Below are 15700 nucleotides of genomic sequence, written 5' to 3'. Positions count from 1 at the left end.
AGTCATGTTTATTTATAAGCATGTCTCAAAGGGCTTAACATACCATTATTTAAATACTACATCATATACATCATATACCATGCTACACACAAACACACTACAAGGCCTGTGGGCAATTCAGAGTCTTCCTATCTTTGGACTGTAGGTTCTGAGATGTCGCCATCTAGAGGCTTGAAGAAAACACACTCTGCAGTCGAGTAGTGAACTTCAAGCTCTGTCTGGTGTTTGTTTTTTGACAGAATAGTAACCTTGTGTTGTGTAAACTTCTTCTATTTATCTTACTAAGATGAAAGGCCATAAGAGTCCTGCAGGGAGGAGGTCTCTAGTTTTCAGAGCCAATAATAAATGTATTATTCATTGTTACAACTGATTATGAAATATTGTTCTCCAACATTTGTTACATAGCCATTTGAAGACAAAAAACAATTGAGGCTCTCCAGATAACACAAAATGCACATAAAATAAATATGAGTAAATGATAAACTGACTAAATCCCACAAGTTCCAAAAATAAATCTCTTTTTTAAACAAACATGCTATTATGTGTACTCCGGAGAGAAGAATTCACAACACAACTGACACAAAGAAAGAGTAATTTTCAAAGCAGTCACATTTATTTGCCTTTTTATACACATTTGCTAAGCAACCAGTTGTGCTGGCAGTTGGCTTTGATAGGATTTACTATGGGATTTCCACAATGTTTACTAAAAAATAAATACAAGACAAAGTGTTGCACAGCTCAAAAATATACAAAGGTTTGAAATTAATGTAAACTTTGAAAACATTTTTTTTTTTACAAAAGAAACAATTCAACAACCTTTGTAACAATTTTAAAAGTTATTGTATTTACAAGTTTGTACAAAAAATACAAAACTGATGCTAAGAGGTTGATTTGAAGCATTGAGTCCGAATGAAATGCATCTAGTACCATAAGTTACACTGTAATTCTTCTCTACTATTGGTTTATGTTTTCAAAAAATATTTCAGTCAAGTAAACCAAAAAAAAACAAAAAAAAAACAGTTCAATGCCACTAACACATGTACACTTTATAGCCTTTGGCAAAAGCATCTACTCCACTCCTAAAGCATACTCAGATTATGAGCCATGAAGAATATTATTCAAGGAAAGTCAAACAGTTCCAAGGAAAGGTCTATAAATAGCCCCAGGTACAGCAAGAGACAAATGAAACTTCACAAACATCACTTTATCAGTGCAAAAGTCTAGATTATATATATATAGAGATTTATATTGTTGGAATGAAGGTTCACAGAAATAACCCATTGTGTACCCTGTTATAGTAGAAAGTTGAACAGTCCTTTGTGTGAGTGTGGAGTTTGTACTAAAAATAAAAACAGCTTTCGTTGAGTGGTATCAATTTACTGTCATACTGAAAGGAATCATCCGTCTGCGGTGTTTCTCGTAAGGCCAAAATAAAGTTAATATTTACAGTGTACCTAGGGACGAACAGCTGCACCTGTAGAGCCATCACAAGCTTCCCATAGGGCAATATGGCTACATAGACTGTCAAGTTTGCATAATGGTTCAGTACCATCATTTTAATAAACACCATATATCAATAAAACTGCCGCTCTCTCAGGGTCTCAGGGTTATGACTAAAACTCTCACTTGTAGCTTATGATTGTTTATGCCATCTCTTCACGGCATTAATGAGTTGCTTTTCTCACGTGTGTCTGCAACCAGTGTCTTTAAATAAGGTTTGACATTTGTCTCATTAGATCATCTTCATAAACAAAATAAGTATCTGAATAAAATATGTCATTAAAAATACCAGTAATTCATCTCATAGTTTCATCAAAAGGTTTCAGGTTTTAGGTTAATTCAAGGTGTAAACCAAATCACGGAGCGTACAGAGATTTCTAGTTTGACTGCTTCACTTTTTATGACCTATTCTGTATTTCTTAAAAAAATACATACATTTAGATTGTTACTACACAGAAAACATTAAACCTTGACAAGTTTTGGTGGGGAGAAAAATCCAGGGGCATTTGGTACCAATAGCATCAAATCCCACGTCTCTTGACTCTTTCACCACAGACCTTGTCACTTAGACAGACTATAACCAGGCTCCAAACTCTACATCCTCCGACAAAACTTACAAATCAAACAGAAACACTTAACTCGCTATCACAGCTGACGTCCAAGTTGCTTTGTCCACTTACTGTACGACCACAGCTGAAATAATCTTCTCAAACTTCGATGGAAATAAAATAATTCCTAAAATAAGGCATATTTGTTCCTCTTATACACTTTCCACTTACCCCTTTCAACAATTCACAAACACATCAAGTCAACAAACCAGAAATGACCATTATTATAATTTTTTTTTTGTACATTTGACCACCTTGTTCTTTCACAGCTCTCCAGTTTCACTACCTCCCACATTTACATTTGATCACTTCTTAAACTCTTCCCACTTCAACGCCTGCTCCCTCCTTGTTCCCCAGATTGTCAAGTTAGTGCTCGGCTTTGACCTTTTCAGTCTCTGCTCTTAAAATCTCATGTTACCTCTAATGTATCATCCTAATGCATGTTCAAGTGATTCTGAATATTTAATATGTTGTAATAACAAGCTATCTAAATTATATGGTTTTTCTTCTATATAACTTTTTGTATGCTTACAAAGGGACTGAGTAAAATATACAAACACGACACATCAAACGCTGCTCTCCAGCAATACGAATGAATGTATTTGAACTTCACATTTTTTCCTCTGCTCTTTCTCACACAGTGTTAGTCCTGATATTCAGTTTGGGGTATCAAAATAATTGACTATTGGATTATCAAATTACAGCTGTGTTTTCTATACCACAAATGAGCAAAATTTACAAATTGTGTGTCTAATTGCATAGGTATTCACAGAATACATATGGTTAATACAGTATATTTCTCTATTTTTCCAAGGTATTGATAAAAATATCAACTTGTAAGAGTTTTCATTAGTCCGTTAGAAAAATTTGACAGCAGAACAACTGAGAAGAGGTTAAACATTAATATGGTAGGACTGTGAAGACAGGCTACCGGTTCAATATGTCACATGTCTGTGGGCAGGAGAAATAAAACAAAGGCTCGACAGCACCCACAGCCATACTGGACCTCAAAACGTGCCATAGACTGGTAAATTCGACTGTTTATTAGAACCAATAAACTTGGGTAAATGCATCTCTTCTTACATGTCATCTCTACATGCAGCATATTGCATTGATTATCAGGGATATTGTCTAGAATTGAAATTAAGTGCAAAAGATTTGTGGTTCATAGATTAGAAACCATCCTTCTGGAACAAATGTGTGTTTAGATTAGCGAGGGATATTCAGAGAATCCCCTTGCCTGCTAAGACCTCTTATCAGAAAAGGCCACAGTTAACTATCTTCTCTTTCCTTTCTCATGATGTTGACTAAACTCTGCATGCAACATGTCTTCAATACAGTACAGGTTTTAGGCATGGGAGTCCATGTTACAGTAAATTGGCCAGTGACAGAAGATACAGGTTGCGTGTCTTTCTTTGGAACTGAACTGCTTTTTGTTGGCTGAACTGGAATGAAGTCATGTTTGTCGTTTCTGTTAATCATGTTTTTCTACAGAATGCAGTTCTAAAGACTCTGGTTCCCTGTTCCTAATAGTGTGTGTTCCTTTCATGAGAAAGTCATGACACATATGAATAAAATATTTTCAAATACAGGTAAAATTGCTTAAAATCTCGACAGAATAACATGATATGAAACTCTTATGAAACTCTGCCACAATCAGTAAATTTAATAATTACTTTTGCCCCAAATAGAAATAGGCTACAAAATTTTATAACTAGTCATTGCTCCTGGTCAGAAAAACATACTGTATTCCATGAAAGTTGACCACAGTTCAAATATCATAATTTATTCTGGTCCATTTTTTCTCTGTAAACTATTAAAATAATGTCAAACCTTCTGACGCTTTGCTCTCCCCTTTCTGAATGGCCGACCACAGTTTAAGGTGGGTGCGGTTTTCTAGGTGGAGCCCTGCGAGGAGCGGTCGTCATGAGGGCTCCCGTCCGAGTTCTCCGTCTCCCCCTCGGAGATGGCCTGCATGGGGACTGTGTAGAGTCTGCTGCGGATGCCGTAGCGGCTGCTGTTGGCTGGCGGGGGGATCCGGGAGCGGCCCTGCCTGGAAGCAGCAGATGTGGGGAAAGCTTTTGGAGAAAAGCCCTCGGCGTTGGCTTTGGGGAAAGGGCTGGGGGGCAGATCCGGCCCGGGTGCGGACTGCTGCTGCAGGGGGGAGGCGGGCTCCTCAAGCTGCCTGGCTGCCTCCACCAGCGAGTCTCCTGGAGATTTAGGAGCGACGGGGCTCTTGAGGATCTCTGTAGCTGACATGCGATAGCTAGAGTCGGAGCGGCTGCCCTTTTTGAGCAGCAGCAGTTTGAACTCCTCGTTGGAGGTGCTGGACTTCTTGGCGCTCCTGTAGATGGGCCCGGGGGCTTTCTGCAGGCCTGTTGGAGTCACGGGGGCAGGTGGGCTCACTTGCGGGCTGTCCGATGCAGCACTGAGGCGGTTCCTCATACCCACCTCACTGGAATCCTTCCTGCCCAACACTTTCCTTTTGGACCTGAGAGTGAAAAAAAAAAACATCTATGAATCTCTGTTAACTTATGGTGAAATTTTGAAATACAAGTAATTTCTGTCAGGAAAAGAGAAATGCTTACCTGTGTATCATAGCAAACAGATCCTCAGTTGTTCGAGCTTTGGTGGGTGACAAAAAGACATTGTCATCCTCTGCCCTTGTCTCATCATTCAGTGGAGACGTTGCATTGTCACTGGGTGTAGACTCTGTTAAAGGAAGATTGTTAACATTATGAATATATACAAATAATCATCGCCAACACGAAAAGCTAAAGATTCATTCAAGATTCACTGTAAATGTAATGTGCATCAGTAATAAAGACAGTGAAAATGACCTTTACTGAAGTAATCTTCTGTGTCTGGCGTGGACCCCCCCTTGCTGTCTTGCAAGGCACTTCCGGTTGGAACAGCTGATAACTCATATTCCAAGTCTTTGCTACCATGATTGCTGATTGGGTAAACTTGCGATGTCTCTGATTGACAGCCAGTAGCAGGCACTTTTTCAAGACTGTCAGATCTCTTGGGCGAATTGTGCTGAATAGAAGGGGAACCTAGTCTTATCAGACATGATAAAGGCTCTTCATCAGACGGCTCAGTTCTTTGTGGTTGGAAACACTCGGACTCCAAGCTACACTCTCCGGGGCAGATGGGAGTCGCCGCTGAGTCTCTGGACATCTCTCCTTCCTGACAAGTGGTCAACTCAAGGATGTCAGCGGCCTTCTGACAGAGCTCCTGGTCTAATGATGGCTCTGATTGGAGCCTGAACGCTGTGAGACTCCCTAAAGGAGCTGGAGCCTGTCTGTCCTGCTTGTTCCTCACATCACTATGACATGCTACTTCTCTACTCACACCTGCAGGTTCCTCCTTCAGGGTAAACACAGATTCACACGACTCCTGAGAGGGCGCATGATGATGTGAGTTGTAGACTGGGGGACTCTTGAACTCTAAGGACTTACTACTGGAAAGAGTGCTAACGCTGTTCACAGTGGGACATTTGGGTCTGGCAGCGGTATCAGGCTTGGTTTTGTCATGATTACTATCGCTAGCCTTACTGATGGATCTCAGCTGTACTGAGTGCAGCACTGTGGGTGTGATGGACATCGGATGGGTGCTGAGCACCTCTGAGTTAGGTGCCGCTTTAGGTCGGGCTGGCGTTGGCACCGGGGCCTTCTGTTTGTTTTGGTGGAGGATTTGCATCTGGTTCCTGTGAGCTGAAGGCTTGCTGCCAACTTTATGAAGAGCACTTAGGTCGAGGTGGGAGGGGGGTATGATTGGCAACTCCAGGTCCCTCTTTGAGGAGGAGACTCCATCCCTGCAGGACAGTGACTGCAGTGACGAGAGAGAGGACTTCCTCTCTGGGACTTTGGGCTTCCTCTTGCCACTGGATGGTGACAGTGGGCCAGGAAAGAAGGCAGAAGGGAACGAGGATGTGGGGGTTTCTGACTGACTGGAGTAGCCGCTGGATGGGGATGCCAGGCCTGCCAGCTTCTCGGGGGACGTTAGCTTGAACTCTCCCTCCACTGATGGAAGTGAGGGGGTGGTGGCCCTGGAGCCAGACTGGGATGTCTGGGACTCGGAGCTCTCCTGTGACTTGATGCATTCAATAACAGTTGTACCTGTGGCTGTGCTGGAGTTTGACAATGATCGGTAGGGATCGTTGGATTTTAAATCATTTAGGAGCCAGAGATCTGCATAGTCTGACTGTACAACCCCCTCATCCTTAAAGGAATGTGTGTCTGTGGAACTAAAAACACCTAAGTCGGGTAGCCCTACTGAGTCCTCCACCCCCCAGACCACCAGGGGCTCCCGGACTAGTGACGGGTTTCCTACATGACACGGGGAGCCAGCCAAATCCAGCTGCAATTTCCTCTCCTTGGAAGACGATGGCAGTTGCTGCCCACAGGTTATCTTTGGTTCTTTCTTGTCAGGGATGTTTCCCTCACTGCATATTTTCCTTAAGGATGAACTCCTCTTAGGCGGACAAGGCTTCACCTTTGGTTTTCTTAAGGAGAGGCAGCGTCTCGCAAAAGTCATGTGACCACTCAAGTCAGACTGGCCACATTCGGAGCCAGCGGCTGCATAGTTATAAGTGAAGCTTCTGCTACCTTTAAGACCACAGTCAAAGTGCATGGAGGTATAGTAGCCTTCAGTGTCTACAGAGTAGTGTGAAACGGTGTCTGCCTTCTCAGAGAGCGGCTTGTCAGAGTAGCTGCTCTCATAGGTGGCCATGCTGGTGAAGCTGGGGCACCCCAGGCTGCCTTCAGCCTCTCTACTCTGCTCAGGGCTGAACCCCTGGGAGGATGGGGGGTCTGGGTGGGGGTAGGTCCACTCCCCTTCGTTAACAGTGCTGACCCCTACATCCTCTAAAATGTCCATGGCAGTGGAGGAGAAGGAGCCCGCCCGCTGGGTCCTGAGGCCCTGAAACCTGTCCATCTGGTAGTGGTCCAGCATGAAGCTGGTCTGCTCATCGTTGGTGTGAGTTGCAGCATTCAGGGACAGCTCAGAGTCACAGTGTGAAGACCCAGTCAGTGGTGGCGAGGCTGCTGGGGGGATGGTTTCTGAGGTCTGGGAGGGGCAGGTGGAGCTGCTTCCACTCCAGTTCCCACTGGACGACTGGTGGTCCTCCTTATGGTCCATCTGGCCTCCCAACACCCCTGTGGCTGACACGGAGTGGATGGGGCTGCTGAAGGTGTCTGAGCTCGACGAGATCTCGCAGCTCCCCATATCTGTCTTCCTGGGCAGTTGGGATCGGCCCCTGTCCATCCAGCCATGCTCTGGACTGTCTGCGTGCTGCTTGTACTTCAGGCTGCCCAGCTGGCGGTCGGGCACGGCCTGGTCGTCCGTGCTCTCTTCTTCGTCCTTCAGAATCAACTCCCCAGGTCCAGACAGGAAGTCCTCTGTCTCAAAGGGGGAAAGCTCCTCCTCGTCATCTTCATCGCTGTCATTGTGGCCCTTGTCCATCAGACGGCTCCCCTCTCGGGGCAGACTCCGGGAGCGCAGGCGTGCGCCCACTGAAGCAGTGAACATGGTGTCGCCGCTGTCTGGCAGGGAGGAGATGTTGCCTGCAGAGTGGGAGAGGGAGAGCGAAGCTCCCTGGCCTCTCTGTGCTCTGATCCTCCTCCGAGACGGAGCTCCTGAGATCAAAAAGTCTTCTGTCTGGCAACCTGAGTCCTTGGTGCTGAGGCGGCTGGCCAGGTCCTCGTTGCAGGAAGTGGTATCTGGGCTGGCATGAACGATCACTGTTCGCTCTCTGGAACCAGGAGAGTCATCAGAGTCTGGGGAAGAAAGGAACACAATAAGGTACGCATAAGAAAATGATAACTCTGATAACTGATAACTCAGGGAAGACAACAGCAAATGGAAATTGAGATGAGCACACTCTCACACTCTATTGGTCCGTATACAATGTTTATTAAACTAAAATTTTGGTACCTCCTTGCCTTTGTCAGGGTAATACAAACAGATAAAATACAGAGAAACAGTGTACTTTTCACTTGAAGAACATAGAAAATATTCCACCTATCACTAAGAGTTGATTGTCATATTTCTGTTGAAAAACCATACTATATATGGTTATACTATACTTTCTTATTTCTTATACTAATGTGTTTTTTTTGCCATTTAGAACTTTGTTGGCACATAATGCATTAAGTTGCTTTGTATTTGTAGTAACACACTTATCACTGCAGTAAAAAAGTACTGTACCATGTAATTTAGTCCCTCAACATTAAACCATTTTTGCATGAGTTATATATAAACTAAAGAAACAAATCCATTGCAAACATAAATAATGCCTTAATTCTAATATGCCATAACAGCAGCAGCGGTCTAAATTAAGTTTAAGTCAGATAATCTCAGTACTGACATAGAACAATTCAGTTAATTACCATATCTACGTGTCTGACAGTCTCAGCAGGATTAAGTTTAGTCAAAATAAATTACATACCTATGTCTTGCTGCACCTGTCTAGGAATGCCGGTTACAGTCTTCCGTCTCCTCAGCTTCCTCCTCCTCTGAAGCACAGACTGCGAGTGAACGAGCGAGCAGCGCACACTAGCGTCTCTGTCAAAGCCAAGCCCTGCAAAGACGACAGGACATCTGAGGAATCTTTGTTTGGTGACTGCAGTGATTCCCCCTCTGATTCTCACGCTGTCTCTGGAAAATCCATAACATTTGGCTCGACAAAATTATATATCCTACAAAAATAACAGTCAAGAATGGAAAGACAGCCATCTGATGAAACTACCTACTAGAGTAAAACCCACATAAACTGAATGACTACAACTCGAATGTAGTGTAACGTAATATATCTAAGTTGTTGCATCATCAAATGTATAGTAAACAAACAAATGAAATGGAAAACAATATTTGACCCATACCAAAACAATAGACATAGCGCACAAAAATGGAAAAAGACACAAATGATTTAGAGAACACTATAATAATGTTGATGAGTTCACCAACCTGGGGAAAAATCCTCAAAGATTGGAAAAAGTAAAATAGAGTAACAGAGAGAAAGTCCTCTCTCTCACCACTTACCTTCATACCATATCTTACTAAGACAAAGCTGTGAAGGTCTCTGCTTCAGCTTCGTTTTTGTTCTTCCTTGTTGTATTTCTTATTTCTTCCTTCTCCCTCACCATACTTCATGACTATCATGTGATGGCTGGCCGAGCTTTTCAGCACCACGGCAATTGCTACACTTTGCTTACAATGTGCAATTTTTCTCAGCTGTCCCTGACTCAGCCAGTGTTGGCTTACAACTCTCCTTTGAGTCGGTGCGAGTGAGAGTAAATAAAATTGGGCAGGCCTTTTCACAATTTGGACGGGACTAATTGGCATTCATGTCACAGCATCTTTCCTCTTTGCAATCACAGGCACAAACAAAGCATCTGACCATGAGGAAGTTAATAGGGCATAAACCATGACTTTCACATTCTAAGTGAATTTTCTGGAACAACGTTAAGCCGTGCGTTATGGCTTTGCATTTATTTAAGCCTTTGTTAATGATGACGTTTTATAATTGACTGCAGAATTTCAAGAATTCAGCAAACTATTACATATCACTGTGGTGGTGGGAAAGTGACACTATACAGCAAATGTAAATTCTTCTTAACGAGGAGTGCCAAAACTCATCAGTGGTGGAGACTGTGTGCAAAGCTTTCCTTATATTCCTTTCAGCCACACTATAGTGTAAGACGTATAAAGGAGATCTGTGCCTCTTTCCATCTGATTGGTTGCTTTCCCTCATCATAACACTGACAGACATGTTGAACGAACAGTGAAAGGAAGGCTCTCTGAAGAAAGCTGGAAAGCACTGGCTACCTCTTTTTAAAAAAAACAATACTTAGCAAGTTTAGCATACCTGCACAACAGCTCAAACTTGTCTTGATTAATATTATCATGGTAGCTCATGTCAGGAGCGGCGTGTACTACATTTTAGATGAGATATCTGAAACGATTTCACTTTTATATTCTCCTTTGAACCAAACAAAACACCATAAACAGATCCAGACATAAAAACACTGAGGGCTTGAAATTTACCAGTGACGTTAATGGGGATGACACATGAGTTGATCACTTGGGAATCGCTTTTCATTCTCTCCTCTGGGGTGGGCAGTGGCAGGGCTTTAGACCAGTTAGTCTGCTTGTCCAGGGTGGAGGGGACGTTAGGGATAGGAAACTTAGACCGGTGGCCTAGAGCCACCCCGTCGCTGTCAGGGTCAGAGGGTACAGCCTGCAACAGATGGATATTTGCATGGTTAGGTTATTATTGTTAGGTGGCATTACGTGAGAATGGGACTAAAGAGTTAAAAGCTATCAAACTCAGAGGGGGGGATGTGCTGGTGTTTTATCAGTACACCAACAGTGAGTAAAGTCAGGGATTACATTGGTAGTGTAACATGCTAAGTGTTTATCTGGGAAAGGGCTGCAGACTAGATGTAGAGATTAGCGGTGTATTAAGCCGAAGCAAAGACTACTTACTGTCTGCTTAGAGGTAAATCAATACACATGCCCTTCCAGGAACTGAGTTTAAATTATGGAAATAAAAAGCATGCCTTAGAGGGAATGGAAAGCACAAGAAACATTCAAAGAATCTAGACTGTGGGCTTCATGCAAAAGACGAAATGTACAAAAGAGTACATCTGGGAAATAAACACTAAAATGGTTACAGCACTGATCCCCAAACTGACCAAATAATAAAGAAACAAAATCTTTGGCACATATAGGACATATCATGATAAATATGACACATCCAGTCCCTCTACTCAATCTCCACAGCTATCAACCAACAACTACTGCACATAACAGAGATTTGCCAACCAGTGTAAATAGTAATTTCTAGTCACAAGGCGCCGGCTTGGAGAGGCTAAACTCTTAGGTCATCCTCCGACAATGCATGGCACCTATGTGGCTCTCCTGCATAATAAGAGTTCTCTTCCAGTATCTGAGAGGAAATACCTCGCAGCAGCATTCCTCTGAATTACAGCTTCAGTATCAGTCATTGTACTCAAATGCATCGTCCTTCTAAACGAGTCTTCCACAACTCCAAAACTTCTGTCCATCACCATGGGCCACTTCTCTCTTTCAGACTTGGCATATGGTAACAGATCCCGTATAACTTACTATACTGTATGTCTCCATGCTGAATTAATTTAGGGAAGAAAGCGCTTACCTTTAGATTCTTACACAGAGGCACATGTGAAACTGGGAGTGATTCTCAGGCTGAACTGGTTCCCACCTCCACAACCCCACCTCCCACCCCCATTTAAAGCCCGCTCTTGAGCCTTTGTGCTCTCTGTTCCCAGCAGACCAATGAGACCCTGACAAAACACTGGCCACAAAAGAAACCGGTTTCCTTGGAAACTTCTCCCAACTAGTAAAAAAAAAAGAAAAAATCAAAGGGAGTACATTTACAGCTGATTTGTTTTAAGAGTAGAAAGGAGCATTGGTTTTAGGAGTGTCTGATTGAGAACGGATGAGCCAGGGAAGGACGAAAGAGAGGGAAATGAAAGAGAGAGAGCGAAGGACAGAGAACAAGAACAGACACATGCATGATGGAGAAGAGAGGAGGAGGAGGAGGAGGAGGAGGCAGCCAAAAAAAAGGAACAGCAGTGTTTTGGTGCTGGTGCCTTGCGCCCGTCCAAAGGCTAATTTCCTCACAGCGGGCTTCGAAAGCGATATCATATGTGCTGACGAAACAGCAACAGTTCAGCTACAGAGGGAAACTTCAGGCTGTCAGCTCTTTCAGGGACGGGTGCAGTGAGGAGGAGTTTTAGGGAAAACCACAGCACAGAGGGATCATGGGTAATCACAGGCACAAGCTTCACGGAGCGGACCCTATCATTATAGAAACCCAGGCTGCTGGGCGGCTGTGACTGTGGCCCTCACACACACATTCCAGACATACTGCAGCTGACTGATTCAGAGCCTGGCCCTTCACATGAACTACAAAAACAATGGTAGTGAATGTATGACGTGTCAATGCGTATGAAGCAGCTGCTTTAAACTGGTGCTCTCCTTCAGTTTATTTGCAGTGTTTTTTCTTACTACAACAAAAAATGTATGTGTTGTCTTATATCTATGGGTGGAGCATGACACTATCACTGCCAGAGTAAGCAGCTTTCCCAGTGTTAAGTATTGAATGGCCATGCATTTAAAAACGGATGTGTTATGTAAATTAGAAGGAAACAAGGACAGGTGAGGAATTGTGAAATAATGTGTTAGAACACACAGGACCAGTAGGCAGGGAGGGGACAAATACCTTTCTGCTCCAGGGGGAGAAGTGGCAACATTCGGTAGGGGAGGAGGAGCGGGTGTTTTCAAACTAAATTAAAAAGGCAAAAACAAAAGGGACAACAAAAACGAATGACAGAAATGAAAAAATGAATTCATACAAACATAAATGTATTTCACAAGAACATACAAAAACAACACTGAGGTAAACTGAGGGAGGAGGAATGTATGGACTTGGTGCAGACAGGAAAATGCATCCAAGGCAGGGAAAATTGGACTTGTGGAGCTGAAAAAGAAAACATGTGTGACCAGTGACCAGTGGTGTGGTTGTCTCCCCAATTATCAGTGGAACTGAGGGGCAAAAGCACTGCGATGCTTCCTGGAGCGCTATTGATAAAAACAAGGATGAATTCTGCTATTCTTCTCTGGCTGCTCATCCATGAAGACGTCAAGATGAACTTTCAAAAACAGTGTCAAATGAAATAAAAAAAAGAAACAAAACTGGTTGTGCTCAAACAAAGAAACACGTCACATGAAATGCATTACAAACACAGTCCACTTCTCCCTTTACCTGTGTTTGTACTAGCTGTGTGGCTGCATCTCTAACATGCCTCGCTGGCTGCTTGGGAGGAGAAATACACATTTCACTTAAAAGCACATCAAAGAAAAAAAAACTGCACAGTATGGAAGGTCTCTCCACGGACATGAGCAGAAGAACTGTTTCCTTCAAATGAAAAATGTTAAAAGGGAATAAAAACACTCAAAGACGAGCAAAGACGCAATTATACCATAAAACCATTATGTAAAATATTAAAGAATTAACATATGGATTCAATGAAATGCTTAATAGTCCATATGAACACTGAATCAAATGAGGAACTATAACATTCCATTCATTTACTGTATTTCCTAGATGGCCATCTAATTTGATATGCGGAAATTCACAAATAGAAGGTTAATTCTGACCAACAATGGAGCAACATTGATTCTGTTGGTTTCATTTGATGAATGACAAACCTAAAAGTCAATCTTCTTCTTTTGTTGCACTAGCTGTGTCCTCTCCCATTCAACACATTAACATATCTAAACTTCCTTAACATATCTAAAGAGATCTTTCAATGCTGCTAGAATGAAGGGAGAAGGCTCTACAGGTATAGGTGGAGACCAACATGGATAGCAAAAACCAAAGTAAGCTGTTAGGTTTCAGTTCATCACAGTTCATTTATTAGTTTTATAGAGCTGCTCTCACCGTTCTCAAATGCCCGCTGCTCTGCTCTCTCTGCTGGAGGGTGTGTGGCGAGGGGTACGAGGGCACAGGGGGCGCCACCGAGATCGAGATGGTCACTCTGCGCTCCTTGCTGCTCGCTCGTCTCTGCTGGTGATCTGCCATACACATAATGTAAAACTCATTACACTGAAGAGGGGTAAGGATACACACAGACACACACACAGACACAAACGCTCAGGCTAATTTGGGTTTAACAGGGAAAGGATAAAAAAATACTGAAATCCATGAAACACAGGTTGGAGGAACAAGGATAGGAAACCCAGCACAGACAAGACAAGCACAAATATATGGCATCTACTGACTATTACTACACTCTACTTCTGGAGGATCTAGGGTGCAGCAGCCACTAAATGTCCACTAGAGGGCAGAATGACACAGTTACTGAAAACAAGATGCAGACCTTTACGGCGGGAGGCACGTGTCCCAGAAGAGGCTTGTGAAATGATGTAAAACAAAAAAAGTAAAAGAAGACAATGTTTCTTTAGGACATGCAGAAGACAAAATGAAAAGGCTTGATCAATATGGAGAGAGAGAGAGAGAGAGAGAGCTAGAGAGAGAGAGAGAGAGAGAGAGAGAGAGAGAGAGAGCATGCAAATATTAGAGCAGTGGTTCTCAGTTTTGTGGGGTCGCAAGATTATTTATGGGATAGGAAAAAACATATTTCAAGTATACAAATTTATTATCATGTCTATGTTTCCGTATCTATCTCTAATTTAGTTTAGTAATTTTCTTGTGAAATATCGCATAGTTCTCAGCCTCTAAGCCTCCTCTGTCAATCAAATGAAACAACCTGAAAAGGGATAAATTATTCTTTGGTTGAACTCTCTGTATTTGCAGGCTGTGACGGGGGGTTTGCGAGTAGGCATTACTTCATTTTAAGGGGCCACGAGCCAAAAAGGTTGAGAACCGCTGTATTAGAGCAGCAGTTTGGCATGTCCTCTGAATCGCTCGTCCCATGGGCAGACTGAGTGACAGAGGGGCTGAGTGGAGCTAAGGGCCTCACCTCTGTGCAGCGCCCGCAGGCTGAGCTTGGCGTGCCTGTGGAGCTCCTCTACACATGCTGGCCGCGTGGAGGGCTGGAAAACGTTCCTCTGCTGGTGCCAGGGGGCCTGGTAGTGTGCCGTCAGCTTACTCTCCACATCCAGGTTGGACACAGCTATCGGAGAGAAGGACGGGATGAGACATGTGTTCACCAAATCAGGCAAATGCAAAGTCCTGAATTAGATCATTTTTTTCTGCTGACACACACCAGGAAAACCAGGAGTGTGCAGCAGTGAAGCTATGAAGTTCCACAACGCTGCTAAAGTGATACAGCCTCATGACCAGTAATGGTTCTAGCTACAATGAGGTCGTTATGCGTCTATGAACCTGTAAACAAAGCAATCACACATACTGATTTCTGATCTTTTAAAGACAGATTATTTTTATGGCATTTCTGCTTCATTGGACGGTCACAGTGAAGAGAGACAGGAGGATGACATTTGACAAACTAGGCCTGATTTGAACCAAAGACATCATGATATGTGCATTAGCCAACTGCACCACCAGCACAACCCATTGACTTGTGATTTTAAGTGTAATCAAAGTAATATCAATGCTACAGAGCACACATTGTCATTTTAAGCAATTGAAATGCCATTGAAAAGTCATGGCATCAAAATAACCTGCATGCTGAATTTTCACTAAGAGAGGATAGTTTGTTTGAGCCTAGATTCCATTCGTTGCCTACGGGAACAACTTGCTACAATCCTCTAAACTTTGCAGGAAAAAAAAGGTCAATGATGTTAAACTTTTGGAGGAGTTGGAGGAGTGAAGGTCAGATAGAAACTTTCTGACTATACATGTCAGAGAGGAAATTCCAAGGCACAACATGATCCTATGAAATCATGGGAAAAAGGAATAGCGGAGCAATGGTGCAAATGCCGTGACTAACAGGATACTTTGGTTGAGAGTCACACAACTTCTGTTAACTACAGTAGGTAGTGACAGAGTCTTTCTAATGATCAATCCAGATGCTCAATCACTGTCATTTGGTGTGTCAGGCCCTCTGGCTGCTATAAAG

General features: G+C 43.1%; 1 protein-coding gene across 1 annotated transcript in view; it reads right to left on the bottom strand.

The window, feature by feature from the left end:
* Nucleotides 1–4004: 4004 nt before the first annotated feature.
* Nucleotides 4005–15700, bottom strand: part of LOC139638800 (actin remodeling regulator NHS-like) — a 59821-nt gene continuing 48125 nt past the window's right edge. The window contains exons 3-10 of the mRNA XM_071512833.1: nucleotides 14642–14794; nucleotides 13600–13733; nucleotides 12379–12441; nucleotides 10158–10350; nucleotides 8560–8691; nucleotides 4949–7888; nucleotides 4697–4820; nucleotides 4005–4599 (exon numbers count right to left, since the gene is read on the bottom strand). Coding sequence (XP_071368934.1) covers nucleotides 4005–4599; nucleotides 4697–4820; nucleotides 4949–7888; nucleotides 8560–8691; nucleotides 10158–10350; nucleotides 12379–12441; nucleotides 13600–13733; nucleotides 14642–14794 — 4334 coding nt within the window. The remainder of the gene's footprint in view (nucleotides 4600–4696; nucleotides 4821–4948; nucleotides 7889–8559; nucleotides 8692–10157; nucleotides 10351–12378; nucleotides 12442–13599; nucleotides 13734–14641; nucleotides 14795–15700) is intronic.

This window comes from Centroberyx affinis, unplaced genomic scaffold, assembly GCF_046629955.1.
Source record: "Centroberyx affinis isolate AG114_WGS23_722 - 3 ecotype Tasmania unplaced genomic scaffold, CSIRO-AGI_Caff_v1 ptg000278l_1, whole genome shotgun sequence".
NCBI classification, from domain to species: domain Eukaryota; kingdom Metazoa; phylum Chordata; class Actinopteri; order Beryciformes; family Berycidae; genus Centroberyx; species Centroberyx affinis.
The sequence above is the reverse complement of the archived record's forward strand: the minus strand, read 5'-3'. Positions and strand labels throughout refer to the sequence as shown.